Here is a 20152-nt window from a genome sequence, read left to right on the forward strand (position 1 = left end):
GTGAGAGGACTGGGGTGGGGTGAGAAATCCAGGATGACTCTGAGGTTCTGACCCAAGCACCTGGGTGGAGGATGATACCCCCTCCTTATTTTTTTTTTTGCGGTGCTGCATGGCATGCCAGATCTTAGTTCCCTGACCAGGGATCGAAATCGTGCCCCCTGCAGTGGAAGCACGGAGTCTTAACCACTGGACCGCCAGGGAAGTCCCAGTTATACCCTTGATTGAGACAGTGGAGACAGGAGAATGGGGTCCGGGGGTGGTACGGGGGCGGAGGGGATGAAGAGTGCAGTTTGGGATGTATTGAATCTACAGTGATTATGAGACATCCTCATGTCAAATGGAGAAGTTGAAAAGGCAGTTTGGTATTTTTTGGTAGAAAAAATGAGTTAAATAAATAATAAAGGTTTAACATAGGTTGTCATGTTTCTTCAGAAAGTATTTCAGTTCACATTCTTAAAAACCATTCACCTTTATAGAGCATGTGGCTGGTGCCCTGCCCTGTATTAAGTGTTTTACACATATTTCATTTAAACTTCCAAAGAACCCTATGAGGAAGGTGCTGTTATTGTTCCCAATGTTGAATGAGGAAGCTGAGGCTTGAGCTGTTAGGCCACTGGCCTAAGCGTCAGTAGCTGGTAGGTGGAGAAGCCTGGATTTGTACCATGGCATCTTGCTGTGAGCATGAGGCTCATTGTTATTTTCTTCTCTTTTCAGGGTTTTGGTTTTTGCACTGAATGTAGTCTAGACACATCTTCACGGGCTTGTGTTGCCCCAGGATACTGTCAAAGGTAAGTTTTAAAAATCTATTTCCACCATGTATTGGCAGTGAAATGAGAGTCTTCATCTTAAAAAGAAGAAAAGTACGTTTTGACATTAATGCTTCTTTCCAGAGTTCTTACAGAAGGGTATTTAAAGTGGCCATCACACCAGCCCTTTTGCATTTCCACTTCACTAGGTCCCTTTAAAAACACCTGTATTTCATTTGATACTGACATTTGGTGCCTCATCCTTTTATGAAGCTAGAATTTGTTCTTAGATTTAGCAGTTCCACAGTTTTACGTGAGTGTAGCCTCGCTTCTCTGCCTCCAGTCCCTCTCCGCTCTGGTCTGTAGTCCACGCACTGCCAGAGTCAGCATCTAACGATAGATTTGCTCACGTCGCACCTTTGCTTAAATAGCTCTCGTGGCTCCCGGTCAATGCAGATGTCATCCTACAAACCCCTCCAAAACCTAATCCCAAACAACGTTTCTGGCTTCTTTTTTAATAAACCCCTATCTGTGAACCTTACCAGACCATGTTCTGTTCCCCAGACATGAAGTTATTTTTCACAACTTTGTGCCTTAATGGCTGCTCTTCTCTTTGCTTAGATTTTGGAAGAGGGGAGAGGAATGCAACTATTTACTCTTCCTTCTTGTACTCTCCTGGCAGAATTTCTTCTTCATCTGTGTTCTAAGAGCACCCGTTGTTGTTACAGCAATGAAGCATTCGTTATTTTAAGAGTTATTTGTATCTGTCTCCTTTACTAGTCTGTAAACCCTTTGAGAATTCTTGGAAAGGAACTGTTTTTGTAGTGCCTACTGGCTGCTTCTGGACACCTTGCTGAGTGCTATATGTATATTATTATTTTTAATTAATTAATTTATATATATATATTTTTTATTTTTGGCTGCGTTGAGTCTTCACTGCTGCGCGCGGGCTTTCTCTAGTTGTGGTGAGCGGGGGCTACTCTTCGTTGTGGTGCTCGGGCTTCTCGTTGCGGTGGCTTCTCTTGTTGAGCACAGGCTCTAGGTGCACAGGCTTCAGTAGTTGTGGCACGTGGGCTCAGTAGTTGTGGCTTGCAGGCTGTGGAGCACAGGCTCAGTAGTTGTGGCACATGGGCTTAGTTGCTCCGTGGCATATGGGATCTTCCTGGACCAGGGCTTGAACCTGTGCCCCTTGCATTGGCAGGTGGATTCTTAACCACTGCGCCACCAGGGAAGTCCTATTATTTAACTTAATTCTTGTAACACCTTCTCTGACCAGTTTTATAGATGAAAATAATGAAGATTAGAAAGTTAAGTAACTTGCTCAAGATTATACAGCTAAAAAATGACAAAGAATAATGGTTCTGCTCCTTCAAAGCCAAAGCTCATTCTACTACACCACACTAGCCCAGCACCATCTGGCATGTGGTGGGGACCCAGTAAATATTTATTGAATAAATACCTATTGCAATTTAAACAAAAAAGGCTTTAGTTGATTAATTCAGTCATTCTTACATAGAAATTTATTGGATACTTATTAAATGCTGGGTACACAGTTTTACGTAATCTGTTAATACAGAGATTAATGAGAAATAGTGTCTGATATCAAAGGGTTGATAATCTAATAGGAGAGGCATTAATGTAAATAAATAAATCCAATACAGTGTTACAGATCTTGTAATAAAATTCAAACAAGATCCACTGGGAACACTGAGGAAGGAATCACCAGTTCTGCCTAGAGATGGGACAAGAATTACTTTATAAAAGCTGAGTCTCGAATGAGAAGTAGGGAGAGGAAAGCCCAAGGGAGTAGTATGAATAAAAACATGGAAACCGGAAACAGTCTGGCATATTTGGGAAGCTGTAAGTAGTTCACTATGGCTGGAACAAAGTGAACAAAGAGACCTTGGCCGATGATGCTGGAGAGACAGGTGAGGGCTGGATCCTGGAGGACTTTGAAAATATGAACATATTTGCCAACTTCTTTAGAGAAGATCGAGCACAGAGGCTGCATGACATTACTCGTATTTGCTCATGAGCGTCTGCTGAGGCCTGTCCTGTGTGTGCTGAAGCACTGTGCCAGGTCAAGACCATCATCGGTCACCTACTTTATTCACCTTCCTTTTTGTCAAAAGGGCGGTGAAACTGATTTCGACCCTTAGACACAACTATAAGCCACGACTTCAAACAAGAATGTCTTAGAGGCTTTCTCAAGAAACACATTGAAAAACATTAAGGATAGTTCAAGATCAACCAGAAAAAAAAAAGAGAGAGCAAATTAAGGACATCAGTATGACATTTAGTGAGAAACCTCTCAATTTCCATTTCCCCTTTGAATTGCCTATATAAGCCTAGAACAAACAATTTAAACATAGAACTTCACTGGTTTTATAGCACATGTGCTGTTTGAAATTCAGCTGCCTTGCAGCTTATATGCAGCAAATAATGGTTGCACTCGCTAAATATCTAAAAGGCCTGTATGAAGAAAGTCTCTTTTCCCTAAAGTCTAATCATTGCCTCAGCCATGTCTGCTTAGGAAAAGCTGTGCCTGCATAATTCAAGGTCAGGCAGCAGCCTTCTGTACTCTGAAGCCACCCAAGCCTGATAAGGCCCTATTGCCTTTGCTGAGGCCAGCACAGCTGGCATTCGCTGGCTAGGCCAGAGCGGCTGATGTATGCTGAGGCCACTTGCACAGCTGACATTTAGATGAGCTTTCAGTGCCACCACCACCACTGCTGCCGCCACGACCAATTGTGGCTTGCTGCTTTGCTGAGGCCGGCGAAGCCCCCAAGCCTTTGCTCAGGCTTCTCTGCCTGGTGCGTGCAGCCTTGTCTCTATAGAAACAGCCACATACCTGAAGACAGAGTTGCCATAACTACAGTTACACTAAGGTCAAAATACAGTGTGGCCTATGCTTTATAAAATTGTCTTTTTTTTTTTTAATTTATTTTATTTTTGTCTGCGTTGGGTCTTCATTGCTGTGCACAGGCTTTTCTCTAGTTGAGGCGAGCGGGGGCTATGCCTCGTTGCGGTGCGCGGCCTTCTCATCGCGGTGGCTTCTCTTGTTGCGTAGCACGGGCTCTAGGCACGTGGGCTTCAGTAGTTGTGGCATGTGGGCTCTAGAGCACAGGCTCAGTGGTTGTGGCATACGGGCTTAGTTGCTCCACGGCATGTGGGATCTTCCCGGACGAGGGCTCGAACCCGTGTCCCCTGCATTGGCAGGTGGATTCTTAACCACTGTGCCACCAGGGAAGCCCCCCTATGCTTTATAAACTTCTAATTTGGCCTCAGTAGTTAAAAGCTAGTATATAACTGTAAAAACTCATGTGGACTAATGTAAACCTCTATAAGGTCAAAGCACTTTGCCCCCTCACAAAAGACCAAGGCCCAAAGTCCTGGGCCCAACAGAAGCCTCAGAAATTTCACGTGTATTTTTCTCCCCAAATTTTGCTTCATGTCTGTTAATCAAGACTCTAGTCTCATGTGCCAGATTTAGGTCTTTGAGAGATCTAATAAATAGCACCTTTTCCCTAGGCTGAGTTCTATACCATTGAGAGATAGAAGAGTAGGGCATTTGGGAGACCAAAATATCATCTTTATTACTAATAAAACTGTTTTGGAGAATGAAGCTTACATCTGCGGGCAAGAGTCTTAACAGTGAAGCTCAGAATTCAGCAGACTTACCTGTCACAGGTTTACGTGAGGGACCTGTATTGATGGGTATGAGAGTGGAGCACAATGCGTGCTCCTGAGGGACAGCTGGCTTCCGAAGGTAAGAGACAGAAGGGGCTGAGCTCACATACCTTGTTTCTCCTTCTGAACTCACCATTCAGATAAGATCCTGCACCTCCACTGGGGTGGAATGTGTGGGTGGAGTGGAGCCAGGAGTGAAACCTCAGGAGAGGGGAAGAAGCGTTCTTCTTTCCAGCGCATTCAAACGAAAACGACACAGAAATAATGGGGGTGTCTTTCCTGGTCAGCTGTGCCTGTAATGTATCATCTATGAAATACAATCTCTATTTCAGTAAAGCAGAATGAGAACTTAAAAGACATTTGTGAAGCAATTTGTATACCAGATCTTCCTAGTTAATGTTATCGAGTTTTTCCAGTGCTGTCAATTTAGTTTTTATAGAAAGAGTAATTCTGCTTTTGCACAACTGTCATAAACAGGTGAGGGACAAAACCAACTAGAGAAAGCCTGTTTCACTTTCTGTGAGCATCAGCTGTGTATTTTACAGAGGGAATGGACAGTGTCGGTTCACGTGGAGTGAGTGAATTGGTGTTGGTTAAGGGGCTTCCACTGTACCAATTTTACATTTCATTACATAAATACACATTGCTTCCTGAAAAACCTTATTAGGTGAGCACAGTAGGTATTTCGATACCCTTTCCCACCCAACAGGTAAGGAAACAGATTTCCAGAAATATTCAATACCTTTTTGGCCTTAGGTCTTGGTTATTGAGAAGCCTGCACCAGAACGAGATTGTGAGGTCCCCAAACCTGCTGTATTCATAAAGATTTCTCTGCACACCAAAAGGATTCACTGTCAAACGTCTTTTTAGCTTTCATATTTTGTAGCTATGAGCCCTTTGAAATATTTGAAAGACTTTGAAATATTCATACCTGTATTATAATGGAGATTTGCTTTATATCAGTTTGAGTACTTATTCCTTAATAATTACGTACTTAGTGAATTAATTTGAATGTTGCATAAACTTTTAGTAGTTTCTTTTTGGTACTTTTTTTTTTTTTTTTTTTGGGGGTACGCGGGCCTCTCACTGCTGTGGCCTCTCCCATTGCGGAGCACAGGCTCCGGATGCGCAGGCTCAGCGGCCATGGCTCATGGGCCCAGCCGCTCCGTGGCATGTGGGATCCCCCTGGACTGGGGCACAAACCCGTGTCCCCTGCATTGGCAGGCGGACTCTCAACCACTGCGCCACCAGGGAAGCCCCTGGTACATTTTAATTCATAAACTTTTAACACTTTTATTGGACTCATCTTCTTCTTAGAGGAAAAATTACTACTTTTTATTCTCTTGCCCTAGGAATAGTCTGTTCTCATATAAAAATAAATTAACTGACATTTATTTTATTAAGCAGATTTTCTTAAAATAAAAAGGTGGGATCAACCATTAGAGTACACCTTAATTTCAGTTATAAAATACCATAAATGTTGAACATAAATTATAAACCCAAGAAACCCAGATACTTTCAATAGCCTAGCCTAATAGCCGGACAGTATGACCTGCTACAGCATAACTGGTCCCCTGGTCTACTTAGGTCGGCCTCTTTTCTGACACAGGTCAGTGTTTGTACTGTATGAATTGCTGAAGATTTTCACTATTACCTCTGCCAAAAGTCAAAAAGAGGAAAGACGTCTAGAACTGTTTAATATTCCAGTGTCTTAAACCTGTCCTAATTATTCTCCCCTAAGGTGGGGAAAACTCTCTCCCTACCTCTCTCCCTCCTTTCTTATCTAGGATGCATGTGTATACACACACACACACACACACGTGCACGTGCACGTGTGCACACACATTACTTAAGGTCATTGTTTCACAGTATCTATGGTCTCAGTGACAGAATTTCAGTATAGTCTGAGAAAACAAATTTTCACACTGAATTCCTTATGTGTTTTTTTTCTCTTCTTACCTCTTTTAGGCAGTATTTGTGTGTTTCTGCAGAGTTTTGCACAGAGTCTGTTCCCATGCAGACCAATGAGGGAGAAGTATCGGAAGAAAGCAGTTCCAAGGTCAGTGAATTACTAAAGGTGCAAATAATTTGAGCAGAAATTAAACAACAGGAGCAGTGATTGAATAGAGTGGGTGTTATGTTTTAGGTGAATTTAGAAATTTGATTGATTTAAATTAGAACCTAACCTAAGATTGAGAGGAGTTTTTTTCTTCTCACTATCCATTTTTGTTACACTCGGTGACAAATTTAAAACAAATTTTTCTGAACTCATAGAAAAATTTATGATTCATTTGTAGACTACTTTAAGGTTTTATTATGCAAGTTGTATGTACTTATTTTAAAAATTAAAACAAATCAGAAGTGTATAAGGTAAAAGGTAAAACTCTGTCCCTTATTCCTGCTACACAGAGGTATCACTGATAATTTTTTAGACACTTTTTTTTTTTTTTTTGTGGTACGCGGGCCTCTCACCGTTGTGGCCTCTCCTGTTGCGGAGCACAGGCTCCAGATGCGCAGGCTCAGCAGCCATGGTTCACGGGTGCAGCTGCTCCGCGGCATGTGGGATCTTCCCGGACCGGGGCACGAACCCGTGTCCCCTGCATCGGCAGGCGGACTCTCAATCACTTCGCCACCAGGGAAGCCCTTTAGACACTTTTAATTATAAATTTTAAAATGGTAATTGGTTTGGTTTTTCAAGCTAAAGCTTAAATGAGTGCTATCATTGTCACCTGTGTATAAGTAGTTATGTATGTGTTTATCTATATCTGTATATATCTGGCTTCATGTCCAGAGTCTCCTTGGCTGTTTCTCTTCCTGGTTATATGGAACCCTCGGTATCACTTTCACATCCCTCTTTCTCCTGTCAAAATTGTCTCTAGTCCCTCCCTGGGAGCTCTGAGGGTATCTCACACTGTGTCCTGGACAGTGCCCAGCATGTTATCTGCTCTGAACCCTCCTGAGGGCTGTCCCTTTTCTGCTGCCACTGCTACTGGTACTCTCTGTGGGAAAGCTTATTCTTTCACCAGAGCAAAAGCGGAGAGGGGTTAGATGTCACCGGGAACCTCCAAAGCATCATGCTAATTGGAAGAAGCCAGGCACAAAAGGTCACATATTGTATGATTCCATTTATATGAAATATGTAGAATAGATAAATCCATAAACAGAACACAGACTGGTGGTTGCCAGGGATTGGCTGAGGGGAAGGGGAATGAGGAGTGACTGCCTAATGGGTATGGGGTTTCTGTTTGGGGTGATGAAAATGTTTTGGAACTCAATAGAGGTGGTGGTTGTACGACATTGTAAATATACCAGATGCCCCTGGATTGTTCATTTTCTGTTATGTGGATTTCACATCAATAAATTATTAAAAAAGACAGAAGAAAAATGTCTGTGGGTTCCCATCAGATCAGTCCTCGCTGCCTATTGGCCTCATACAACAAACACTTCACCAAGTTTTAGAGAGGCCGCCCCCTTCTCTGCTCTGTTGGGCTTTGTGGGCTGGGCTTCAGAGAAGCACGGTTTGTGCCCTGAGTCTCAGGGTCCCTTGTGAAAGATGCTTCAGCTTCTTTCTGAATCCCCCCTCACTGCAGTCCATGTGTTATTAGGTAGAAGGACAGATGTCATCCTGTCTTCTTGTTTGTTTTTTTTCCCCCTCACCAGATCTCTTCCTTCTTTCTGTAGCCAAAGGAGAAGGCTATAGACTTTGATCAGACTCATCTAGATCCTGAATCTGATTTAGGGAGAGTCAGAATATGTGACATCTGGACACACTCTAGGAATCTCCCCCAAACACACACCCAGGTCACCCAAAATACACAAACCCCAGGATTTCTGTAGTACCCACAGACCCTTCCCCGAGACACTAATTAATTAATTTATAATGAACTACAATGTTAAGGAAGACTGGATTCTTGGATCTTCTGGTTAGTACATTCTCTCCCTAGAAAGCTAGGTTGTAACTGGAAGGTTGCTTGACAAGCATGTAACTAGACCAATGTAGAATATTTAATTGTACCAGAGATTCAGTTTCTACCTTCTTTCTGGGAGCAGGGGAGGAAGGATTGCATTTCTTGATTTTCAATTATTGAATATTTTATCAGTTTAGAATCAGACTAAAGAATAAAAGAATATTCCTTTTATACTTATAATAAGTAGATGCTTTGTTCTTCTTTTTTTTTTTTTTTTGGCTGCATTGGGTCTTCGTTGCTGGGTGCGGGCTTTCTCTAGTTGCAGCGAGTGGGGACTATTCTTCGTTGCGGTGCACGGGCTTCTCATTGCAGTGGCTTCTCTTGTTGCGGAGCACGGGCCCTAGGCGCAGGATTCAGTAGTTGTGGCTCTCAGGCTCAGTCGTTGTGGCTCGTGGGATCTAGAGCCACAGGCTCAGTAGTTGTGGTGCATGGGCTTAGTTGTTCTGCAGCATGTGGGATCTCCCCAGACCAGGGCTTGAACCCGTGTCCCCTGCATTGGTAGGCGGATTCTTAACCACTGTGCCACCAGGGAAGCCCGATGCTTTGTTCTTAAAAATTAGATTATAACTTTGTTTTCATCAGTCTTAGTTTAAGTTATGTTTTTATGACTTTTTTCTTTCTTCTGCTTCTCTTTGTTTAAAATCTTATTATATTCCGAATGATTTGATGTTAATGCAGGAATTTATCATAGTACTATGGTAACATAATTTGTGGTTTTCTGTTAACAGAAAGAAGTTAGGAAAGGTAACTGGTTTTGAGAAAAAGTGGGGCTTTTCTCTAAAACGATACTGAAGTGTATCCATTTTTAAAAAAATAAATAATTCTTGAGCATGTGCTATTAGGGGATACACAACAATAAATAGAAAAGACGGGCTTCTTACTCTCGAGGTGGTTATGTTTCAGTGGGAGAAACAAATGTAAATAAAGACAGTAATTGTGGATTATGGTCAATACCATGAAGAAAATAAAATAGTGTAATATAGGGTGACTGGGAGGACAAGCTTAGGTTAGTCAAGGAAGGCCACTCTGGAAAGGTGGCATTTCAAGCTGAGAGGTAAAGGCCGAGGGAGCCAGTTGTGTAAAGAGCTAGAAGAACAGTATTCCAGACAGAAGAAACAGCTTCAAAAGATCTTGGCCTCTTTCAAGAACTATCAAAAATCCCGTGAGGCCCAGCGGTGATAGGAAGTTATACAGGGAGGCCAAGACCTTGCAAGAACTTGAAGGCCCTAATGTAGAATGTGGATTTATCCTCTGTCAACTGGGAAGCCATTAAAGGCTGTTAAGTTAGGGAGTAGCGTGATATGATTGCATTTTTAAAAGATCACTCTGGTTGCTGTGTGGAGAATGGGTTGGAGAGAGGCAAGAGTGGGAGCAGGGAGACCAATGAGAAAGAAGACAGTCGTAGTCAGTCACTCAGTTGAGAGAGAAGATGGATTAGCATCCTGCACTGACGTGGAGGAAGACAGACTTGAGGTGTATTTTGGCGGTAAAGCTGACATGACTTGAGGATGAACTGGAATACTTTTTTTTTTTTTTTTGCGGTACGCCGGCCTCTCACCGCTGTGGCCTCTCCCGCTGCGGAGCACAGGCTCCGGACGTGCAGGCCCAGCGGTCATGGCTCAGGGGCCCAGCCGCTCCTCGGCATGTGGGATCTTCCCGGACCGGGGCACGAACGCGCGTCCCCTGCATCGGCAGGCAGACTCTCAACCACTGTGCCACCAGGGAAGCCTGAACTGGAATACTTTTGCTTCATAAAATCAGGAGGCAAATTTCAAGGAAAAGGTAGAATCAGTACTGTCAGATGCTGCTAAGAAGCCAAGGAGATTGGTAACTGAGAAAATGCATCTGGATTTGTTTTTTGAAGACTTAATTAAAGAGAAGGGACGCAAGAAAATTTTCTGGAGGGATGGAGGCGTTCTATGTCCGATAGGGGTGTAAGTTATACAGGTGTATCCATTTGTCAAAATTATAATTCTATAATTTACATTTACAATAAAAATTACAACTTTCCAGGTACAATTTCCCTGTAAAAACTGTAAAATAATATAATTAAATAGGGATGGAGAATGGATGTAAGTATGGCTGAAACAAGAATGACAGAATGTTGACGACTGTTGAAGCTTGGTGATGGGTACGTAGGGGTTCGTTTGTATTTACTTTGTATGTACTTGAAATTTTCCATAATAAAGTTTTTTCTTTGGCCCCTCTGCACGGCACATAGGATCTTAGTTCCCCAACCAGAGATCGAACCCGCGCCCCCTGCAGTGGGAGCACAAAGTCTTAACCACTGGACCACCAGGGAAGTCCCCATAATAAGAAAGTTTTTGAAAGGAATTTATTAATGGTCTGCAAGAGTAAGAGGATGAGAAACTAATTTGATGGGTTAAAAAGAAATTAAATGATAAAAAAAAGTAAGAGTTGTGGCTGTAGTCTACTATCCAGTTGTAGGAAATTTAGAAGTAAATGAAGTGAGAAGGAGGCATTACTAGTTCAAGTGAAAGATTTTTTTTTAATGGAGGAGGCCCATGCATGTTTGAGAAAAGAGGAAAGAAATGAGTGGAGGAAGGCAGAGTGTGCTTCTGGAAGAGGTTCACCATGCTTGTGAGCTTGAAGGAAGCCCCGGGGATCGGTGAGGCCAGCCTTTGCTGCTGTGGTGGTGCCTGGGCTCAGGCCTGAACCCTGCCCTTCTGACTCCTGTCTGGTGGTGGAGAGATATTTAGAGGAGGAAAGAAAGAAAGCGGGGTTCAGCTTTTCTTCATGTTGCCTCTGGAACAGAAGTCATTGTTATTTGGAGAGTTTAGAGTGCACGATTAAGGACTTGAAATGACGAGTTTAGGTTTCCTTTTAAGGGGAAGTTTTGGAATTGCGTTTGTAGAGAAGGTGCTAAGAAATCTAATAAGTGAATGAAAGGGTCAATGCAGTTTTTAAAAATACCCATGTAAGTGTTGTACAAACAGAAATGAGGGATGGTCAAACAGGACTGACAAAGGAAGTCTTCTTGGAGAATTTTGATGCTCCTTTTGAAGAAATATTCTCTGAAACTTTGCAACATCTTCCATAGTTTTTTTTTTTTTTTTTTGGAGAGAGATGTTTGTTTAAGTTCAGAGATGGACTGGGGATTATATATTCTTCAAGAGTTGGGAGATGTACACTTCAGTCTCTTGAGTTTAGAGACTGTGTCTGTGCTAGAAAGATAAAAAGCAGAGGATGGTTTCTGACAGTTGGCTGTAGGTTGGCCATAGATGAATCTGTAGTTACATACAAGCGTTCTTTCCATTTTTCCTTGCTTATTTTTTTTTTTTACCTCCCTTTCTCCCCTCCTCTTTTCTTCTCATTAATTCTGCAAATACTTATTGAGCATCTGTTACGTGCCAGGAACCGTGCTGGGTGCTGACACACAGAGCTGCCTCAGTGACCTGTGATTTTTCTTTCTTTTGATTATTGGAGCCGCAAGAATTTTAAATGGAAGCAAGAAAAAATGTTAAATTTCACGTTAGTTTAGAACTAGCTTTTTTCCCTGAATGGTCACTAAATATAATTTTGTGTGACCTAATCACTTTCTCAAACAGAGTTCTGCTATTTTAATGAAAGCTTCTATTGTAAATGCTGAAGGACAGCAAGTTGACAGAGTTATTATTAATGTAAAACTTCAGAAGCCCCTGAATATATCCTTTGGAGGCACAGTGACTATTCCTTATATTTTTCCCAAGGACTACTTCAGGGCTTATTTAATTTCCCTGCTGGGTCTGTGAGAGAGAAACTTGAATAGAATTAACACAGTTACCCATGAATCTGTCTTATTGTTCCACATTTTCAGAAGTTAAGTATGAAAATTATGTTCTGTAAAAAAGTCTTTGATGCCGTATCAGAAATCCAAAGGTGGGAGCATGAACTTCATTGGCACAGTTCTCTTAGAGAGAGACTCATGTAACTTTATTTATTTAGTATTTTTGTGCTTATGCTGTCACATTAATCTAAAAACAGGTACTATTTTATCTGACATTGTGGCTTTGACTTTCTGAATGCAGTGATCAGTTTCTTAGTGCCTGGGCTAGCTATTCCATAGAGGGACTCTGTGTTACCAGGGCGTTTCCATTCTAGTGTGGATTTACTGACATATTTTGTATTGTAGCTATTTATTTATATTTTCCCTTCTGTTTTATTCTTTGTAATTAAGATATTGTTTAAAAAAGATATACCTTTGTAATCATTCAGTTAATTATTTAATTCTGTTAACCTAAACCTGTTCTTTTTTTTTTTTTTTTTAAACCTGTTCTTAAAAATAAAAGTTATATACATTAAAACATACACACACACACACCACCACCACCACCACCACAACTTATTATTAACTCTCATGACTCTGTAGTTGGCTGGGCTCAGTAGGGCCCAAAGTGGTGTCAGCAAGGGCTGCCATCATCTGGAGGCCCAACTGGCCAGAAATGTCCAAAGTGGGTCACTCACATAGCTGGCAGTCAACATTGGCTGTCAGCTGGGAGCTTAGCTTAAGGCTGTTGACCCGAGCGTCAAGGGTCTCCTACATATGCCCTCTCTACCTGGCTTGGGTTTCTCGCAGCATGGAGACTGGACTCCCAAGAGGGAACATTCCCAGCATGCAAAAGCTGAGTTATATTAAGGTCCAGCCTCAAAAGTCACACAGCTTTACTCCCTCTGCCTTCTGTTGAATTAAAGCAAGTCATAGGGCCACTCTAGATTCAAAGGAAGGAAAAACAGATCCCACTTCTCATTGAGAGGACTGGCAGAAAATTTAGGGTCATCTTTAATCCACAACACAGTGATATGAGTGTTGGGTGCTAGGTTAAAGAGGAGGTAATGGCAGAGACCAGGTAATTTTAGGCTAAGGAGTTTTAATAGTAGTCAACAGATTTCTTTTTTTAGATTTTATTTTATTGAAGTATAGTTGATTTACAATGTTGTGTTAACTTCTGCTGTACAGCAAAATGATTCAGATACACACACACACACACACACACACACACACATTCTTTTTCATATTCTTTTCCATTATGGTTTATCACAGAATACTGAGTATAGTTTGTGTGCTATACAGTAGGAGCTTGTTGTTTATCCATTTTCTATATAATAGTCTACATCTGCTAATCCCAAACTCCCAATCCATCCCTCCCCACCCTTCTATAATAGGCAACAGATTTTTAAAGAATGGAAGAGATATGTGCATTTTACTTTATGGTTTGCTTTCTTTTTTTTTTTAAGTGCATCTTTTAAATTTAATTAATTAATTAATATTTTGGCTGCATTGGGTCTTCGTTGCTGTATGCGAGTTTTCTCTGGTTGCAGCAGGTGGGGGCTACTCTTCGTGGCGGTGCGTGGGCTTTTCATTGCGGTGGCTTCTCTTGTTGCGGAGCACAGGCTCTAGGCGCATGGGCTTCAGTAGTTGTGGCTCATGGGCTCTAGAGCGCAGGCTCAGTAGTTGTGTCACATGGGCTTAGTTGCTCCAAGGCATGTGGGATCTTCCCGGACCAGGGCTCAAACCCATGTCCCTTGCATTGGCAGGCGGATTCTTAACTACTGCGCCACCAGGGAAGTCCCTGTGGTTTGCTTTCTTATGATAGCTGGTGTTGATGTAGAGGATAGACTAGAATATCTGCATCTTGACCCTCAAATTCTCTAAAAGAAAGAGAATCTGATTAGCCCAACCCAGCCTATGGACTGATTTCCATTGGGTCTTGAGTTCTTTGAGTAGGATAGCAGGGACCAGAGATGAGGAAGTAGATCCCATAAATGACATATGAGGGACTTCCCTGACGGTCCAGTGGTTAAGACTGCACGCTTCCAATGCAGGGGGTGCGGGTTCAATCCCTGGTCGGGGAACTAAGATCCCACATGCTGCGCGATGTGGCCAAAAAAAAAAAAATTGGGAGGCAAAACCCAGCATTCCTGGGTAAGTCTCTAATAAACATTGATATAATCTTCCATTATACATATTTCTCAGTGAGGACGGATTAGAATTCTTAATTTCAATTCCACAGCTATTTCTCAGTTTAAATTTAGTATAATTTAGGTTGATAGTCTAAATGAGTTCATGTTGGCTTACTAATTATAGAGATTATGCAGCTGTAGGCTTGGATCTTTTTTTTAATAAGCAAAATCTAAGCAACTATAGTAAAGTTTATAATAAAACTGAGCAGTTGGGTGTTTGTAATCTTATTCTCTGTACTTCTTTCGTATATTTAAATATTTATAATAAAACAATAAAAATGAATAAACTCTAGGATTTAAAAGTTATAGCTATAGATTTAAATGCCCATGTATCTCTATTAATTACTACAAATAAAAAATATTTATTGAATCAGGAAGCCAACATTTTAGCTGTAACATTCCCTTTATTGTTACTAAAGGTAACAAGTAAACTTAGTCTTTGTCTACAAAGAATAAAGTGATCTATTGACTGCTTTACACTAAAGAGAATTAAATGAGATGATTTAGACAGTCTTTTGCTTCTTTAAGTTCAGGATATTTCTACCTTAGACTGAATCTGACTTACCAAATTTATAACAGGATTTTATAGATTCTGGTATTTTAAGAGCAAACTGGGAAAGAAACCATGCAAGATAGGTATTTTTCCCATTTGTTTACATAGCTGGCAAACAACATAATTTGGATTAGATTCCAGGTCTGTCTGACTCCAGAGACCACACTAAGTTCAATACTCCATCCTGAAGAAGTCATATGGCAGAGTAATCAACTCTGTTTACTTATATCAGAGAAGCTTCCTAGAAAGTTCACCTGGGTGTAGAAGAATGCATATGACGGAAGAGGGTGCTTTGTGCATTTTCAGAGTCATACACTTCTCTTGAGGAGAGGTGTTGGAGCATTGGGATGTGTGTGTGAGACTGTGAGAGATGAGGTTAGGCAGAATCCCATGCAGGCAACAGGGTACAGCTAGAAGGGGAGAAACCTGGTCTGATACGTGTTTTAGAAGCATCACTGTAGCAGCAGGGTGGAGAAATGGTTACAGACAGGGTTTAAAATGGATACAGGGAGACCAGGTAAGAGTCAGATTGAGGAAGGCTTGGAATCAGGCAATAACAGTGGGTCTAAAGAGGAGAGGACTAACAGGAGAAATGTTCAGAAAGAATGGGATGGCGGCACTTAGAGGCAAATCTGGAGTTTTCAGCTTGAATGATACATGCAATAATATAAGAGATAGAGCAAGGTTTGTTGTAGCTGTTGTTAACTATTATTGTTGTTGTGGTTAACTGGGTTATGTATGGAGTGTTTGGATTTTGAAATATTCAGGTGCCTTTAGGCACCCCAGGAGAAGATATTTAGTAGGCATCTTGGAACTCAGAAGAGAGAATGAGAGAGAGGATATCAAGGTATATACTTCGGAGTTCTCAGCATATAAGAATAGATGGGACCTGGGAAATGAGAAAAGGTCCAAGTATAAGAACTGTGGAAACTACTTCAGGTTTGTGTCACTTTAGTACAGGCACACCTCATTTTATTGCATTTTGCTTTATTTTGCTTCACAGATAATGCGTTTCTTACAAATTGAAGGTTTGTGGCAACCATGCGTCAAGCAAGTCTATCGGCACCATTTTTTCAAAAACAGCATTTTCTCACTTCGGGTCTCTGTGTCACATTTTGGTTATTCTCATGATATTTCAAACTTTTTTGTCATTATTATATTCATTTTGGTGATCTTTACTCACTGATCTTCAGTGTTACTGTTGCAAAAAGATTACAATTTGCTGAAGGCTCAGATGATGGTTAGCATTTTTTTAGCGATAAAGTATTTTTTTAAGGTACATTGTTTCTTTTAGGCATAATGCTACTGTACACTTAATAGACTACAGTATAGTGTAAACATAACTTGTACGTGCTCTGGGATACAAAAAAAATCATATAATTCGCTTTATTGCAGTATCTGCGTTATTGTGGTTGTCTGGAAACAAACCCACAATCTCTGAGGTATGCCTATATACATAAGAATTACCTTAGGTATTTTTCTTTTCTTTCTTAACAGTTTTCTTAAGATATGCTTAACATACCATAAAATTTACTCATTTACAGTATACAATTCAAAATATCGGCTATATTTTATAATAACTGTAAATGGAAAGTAAACTTTAAGAATTATATTAAAATTTAAAAAATAAAGTATACAGTTCACTATTAGAACTAATAAATGAATTCAGCAAAGTTGCAGGATATAAGATTGATATACAGAAATCAGTTGCTTTTCTGTACACTAATAATGAACTATCAGAAAGAGAAAGTAAAAAAAAAAAAATTTTAAATCACATCAAAAAAGAATAAAATACCTAGGAATAAACTTAACCAAGGAGGTGAAAGACCTATAATCTAAAAACTCATTGATGAAGGAAATCGAAGATGATACAAAGAAATGGAAAGATATTCCATGCTCTTGGATTGGATCCTAAATCATATGGAACCACAAACTGCCAAAGCAGTCTTGAGAAAAAAAGAACAAAATAGGAGGTATCACCCTCCCAGACTTCAAACTATACTACAAAGCTACGGTAAGCAAAGCAGCATGGTACTGGCACAGAATTAGATGCACAGATCAATGGAACAGAATAGCCCAGAAATAAATCCATGTACCTATGTTCAATTAATCTATGACAAAATAGGCAAGAATATACAATGGAGAAAAGACAGTCTTTTCAATAAGTGGTGGTGGGAAAACTGGATAGCCACACGTAAAACAATGAGATTAGAACATTTCCTCACACCATATATAAAAACAAACTCAAAATGGATTAAATACCTAAATGTAATATCTGAAACCACATAATTCCTAGAAGAAAACATAGGTAAAACACTCTTTGACATAAATTATAGCAATTTTTTTGGATTCGTCTCCTAAGGCAAAAGAAATAAAAGCAAAAATAAACAAATGAGACCTAATTAAACTTAAAAGCTTTTGAACAGCAAAGGAAACCACTGACAAAATGAAAAGACAACCCACGGGAGAAAATATTTGCAAATGATGTGACTGACAAGGGGTTAATATTCCAAAATATATAAACAGGTCATACAACTCAATATCAGAAGAAAACGAATGACTCAAAAAATGAGCAGAAGACCTGAATAGACATTTTTTCAAAGAAGACATACAGATGGCTAACAGGCACATGAAATAATAACATTGCTAATTATTAGAGAAATGCAAATCAGAACAACAATGAGATATCACCTCACACCTGTCAGAATGGATGTCATCAAAAAGTGTACAATAACAAACGTTGGAGAGGGTATGAAGAAAAGGGGATCCTCGTACACTGTTGGTGGAAATGTAAATTGGTACAGCTATTATGCAAACAGTTTGGAGGTTCCTCAAAAAACTAAAAATAGGGCTTCCCTGGTGGTGCAGTGGTTAAGAATCCGCCTGCCAATGCAGGGGACACAGGTTCAATCCCTGGCCCAAGAAGATCCCACGTCTCGGAGCAACTAAGCCGTGCGCCACAACTACTGAGCCTGCGCTTTAGAGCCCGTGCGCTGCAACAAGTGAAGCCACGACAATGAGAAGCCTGCGCACCGCAATGAAGAGTAGCCCTGCTTGCCTCAACTAGAGAAAGCCCATGTGCAGCAATGAAGACCCAACACAGCCAAAAATAAAAACAAATAAATAAATAAATTTATTTTAAAAAATGCCTAAAAATAGAATTACCATATGATCCAGCAATTCCAGTCCTGGGCATATATCCAGAAAAAAATGAAAACACTAATTCGAAAAGATACATGCACCCCGATGTTCATAGCAGCACTATTTACGATCCAAGATATGGAAGCAACCCGTGTCCATCAACAGATGAACGGTTATGTATATATGCATAATGAAATATTACTCAGCTGTAAAAAGAATGACCCTGCCATTTGAAACAATATGAGAGGGACTTCCCTGGTGGCGCCATGGTTAAGAATCCACCTGCCAATGCAGGGGACACTGGTTCGAGCCCTGGTCCAGGAAGATCCCACATGCCACGGAGCAACTAAGACCACCTGCCACAACTACTGTAGCCCGCGCACCTAGAACCCGTGCTCTGCAATAAGAGAAGCCACTGCAATGAGAAACCCGCGCACCATAATGAAAAGTAGCCCCCACTCGCTGCAACTAGAGAAAGCCTGCGTGCACCAACGAAGACCCAACACAGCCAAAAATAAATAAATAAACAAATTTATATTAAAAAAATGAGAGAATGTTATGCTTAGTGAATTAAGTCAGACAAAGACAAATACTGTTATGATATCATTTATATGTGGAATCTAAAAAATAATACAACCTAATTTAAGAAAATTTTCATTTTGCCAGAAGGAAACCCTGTAGCCATTATCAGTCACTCCCCATTCCTGTTCCTCTTGGCCTCAGGCAACCACTAGTCTACTTTATGTCTCTATACAATTGCCTATTCTGGCCATTTTATATAAATAGAATCATACAATATGTGTCCTTTGTGTGTGAGACTTCTTTCATTTAGTATGTTTTTAAAGTTCAACTATGTTGTAACATGTATCAGTACTTCACTCCTTTTTATGGCTGAATAATATTTTGTTGTATACATATATAAGATATAATATTTTATATACAATATATTATATATAATATTTTATTTTATATACTACATTTTGTTTATCCATTCATCAGGTAATGGAAACTTGGGTTGTTTCCACTTTTTGGCTGTTACAAATAATGCTGCTGTGAACATTTTTGTGTAAGTTTGTATAGACATATGCTTTTCATTAACCAGGAGTGGAATTGCTGGGTCATTTGGTAACTCTCTGTTTTACTTTTTGAGGAACTGCCAGACTGTTTTCCAAAGCCGCCTCATTTTAAATTCCCACCAGAAATGTGTGAGGATTCAATTTGTCCACATCCTCACCAACACTTGTTATTGTATTTTTTTATTCTAGCCATTCTAGTGAATATGAAATGCTATCTCATTGTGGTTTTGATTTGCACATTGTGTGCTTTTTAAAATGAAAGTGCCCAAGGTCCACCCTGGACTTATTGAAACAGAATCTCGAGAGTTGGGACCCTGGAATTTATGTTTTACAAGCACCCCAGGTGATTCCTATGCTGGTTATAGGCAGACCAAAGCTGAACTAAGGGGCACTCAGAGGCAGAAGAATCAGTGAATTGTTAAAGTTCTCTCTGAGAGGTAAGGCACATATGAACTTCAAAATAGGGTTATTACGTCTGAGGAGGAAGGAAAGGGATTGGGTTTGGAAAAGACTGTGCTGGGGGGCCTCAACCCTTCACCATACCTTCACTGTATTTTATTTCTTTTAAAAAAAGAGAGAAACCTGAAGCAAATATAACGAAGCAAATATGTTAAATCTAGGTAATGGTTACATGGGTGTGTTTGTTATTTTATTCTCTGTGCTTCCCCCCCCCCACCTTGTAGCTTCAACACAGCTTATTCTTATTTCTGCCATATAGAATAAGGAAGGATAAAAAGTATTCTACAGACACTCTATCAAATATATGATGACAGTTCTCATAAATTTCTCAAAAATCTTGACTAGGTGGCCCAGGACTGGTATGGCCACAGGGACTCAGACGTCTTCTGTTTTGTTCTTTCATCTTCAATATGTTGCTTCCGCCTTATGTTTTGCTCTAGCCCCAACCATCATGTCTGGGTTCCATCCAGCAAAGAGGAGAAAACTTCCCTTGAAACACTTTGTGGAAGTTGCACATTCCACTGTGCTTATATTTCTTCGACCAGAATTTAATCACAT

At 40.4% G+C, this 20152-nt stretch overlaps 1 protein-coding gene across 16 annotated transcripts in view; it reads left to right on the forward strand.

Moving 5' to 3' along the window:
- The window catches only part of TNRC6B (trinucleotide repeat containing adaptor 6B), a 261176-nt gene that overhangs the window by 61935 nt on the left and 179089 nt on the right, over window positions 1-20152 (forward strand). For 13 of the 16 annotated variants that reach the window (XR_016394820.1, XM_089920034.1, XM_089920033.1 and 10 more), the window contains 2 exons: window positions 715-788; window positions 6405-6495. Coding sequence is in view for 14 of the 16 variants with exons in the window: in XM_089920034.1 (XP_089776160.1) it covers window positions 715-788; window positions 6405-6495 (165 nt within the window). In the remaining 2 variants the exon portion in view is untranslated. The remainder of the gene's footprint in view (window positions 1-714; window positions 789-6404; window positions 6496-20152) is intronic. The other 3 variants (XM_089920021.1, XM_089920023.1, XM_089920022.1) reach the window with 2 other exon arrangements.

Source organism: Delphinapterus leucas, chromosome 11 (assembly GCF_059928025.1).
Source record: "Delphinapterus leucas isolate spDelLeu-1000000601 "Yukka" chromosome 11, BTC_Dleu_Yukka2, whole genome shotgun sequence".
NCBI lineage: Eukaryota > Metazoa > Chordata > Mammalia > Artiodactyla > Monodontidae > Delphinapterus > Delphinapterus leucas.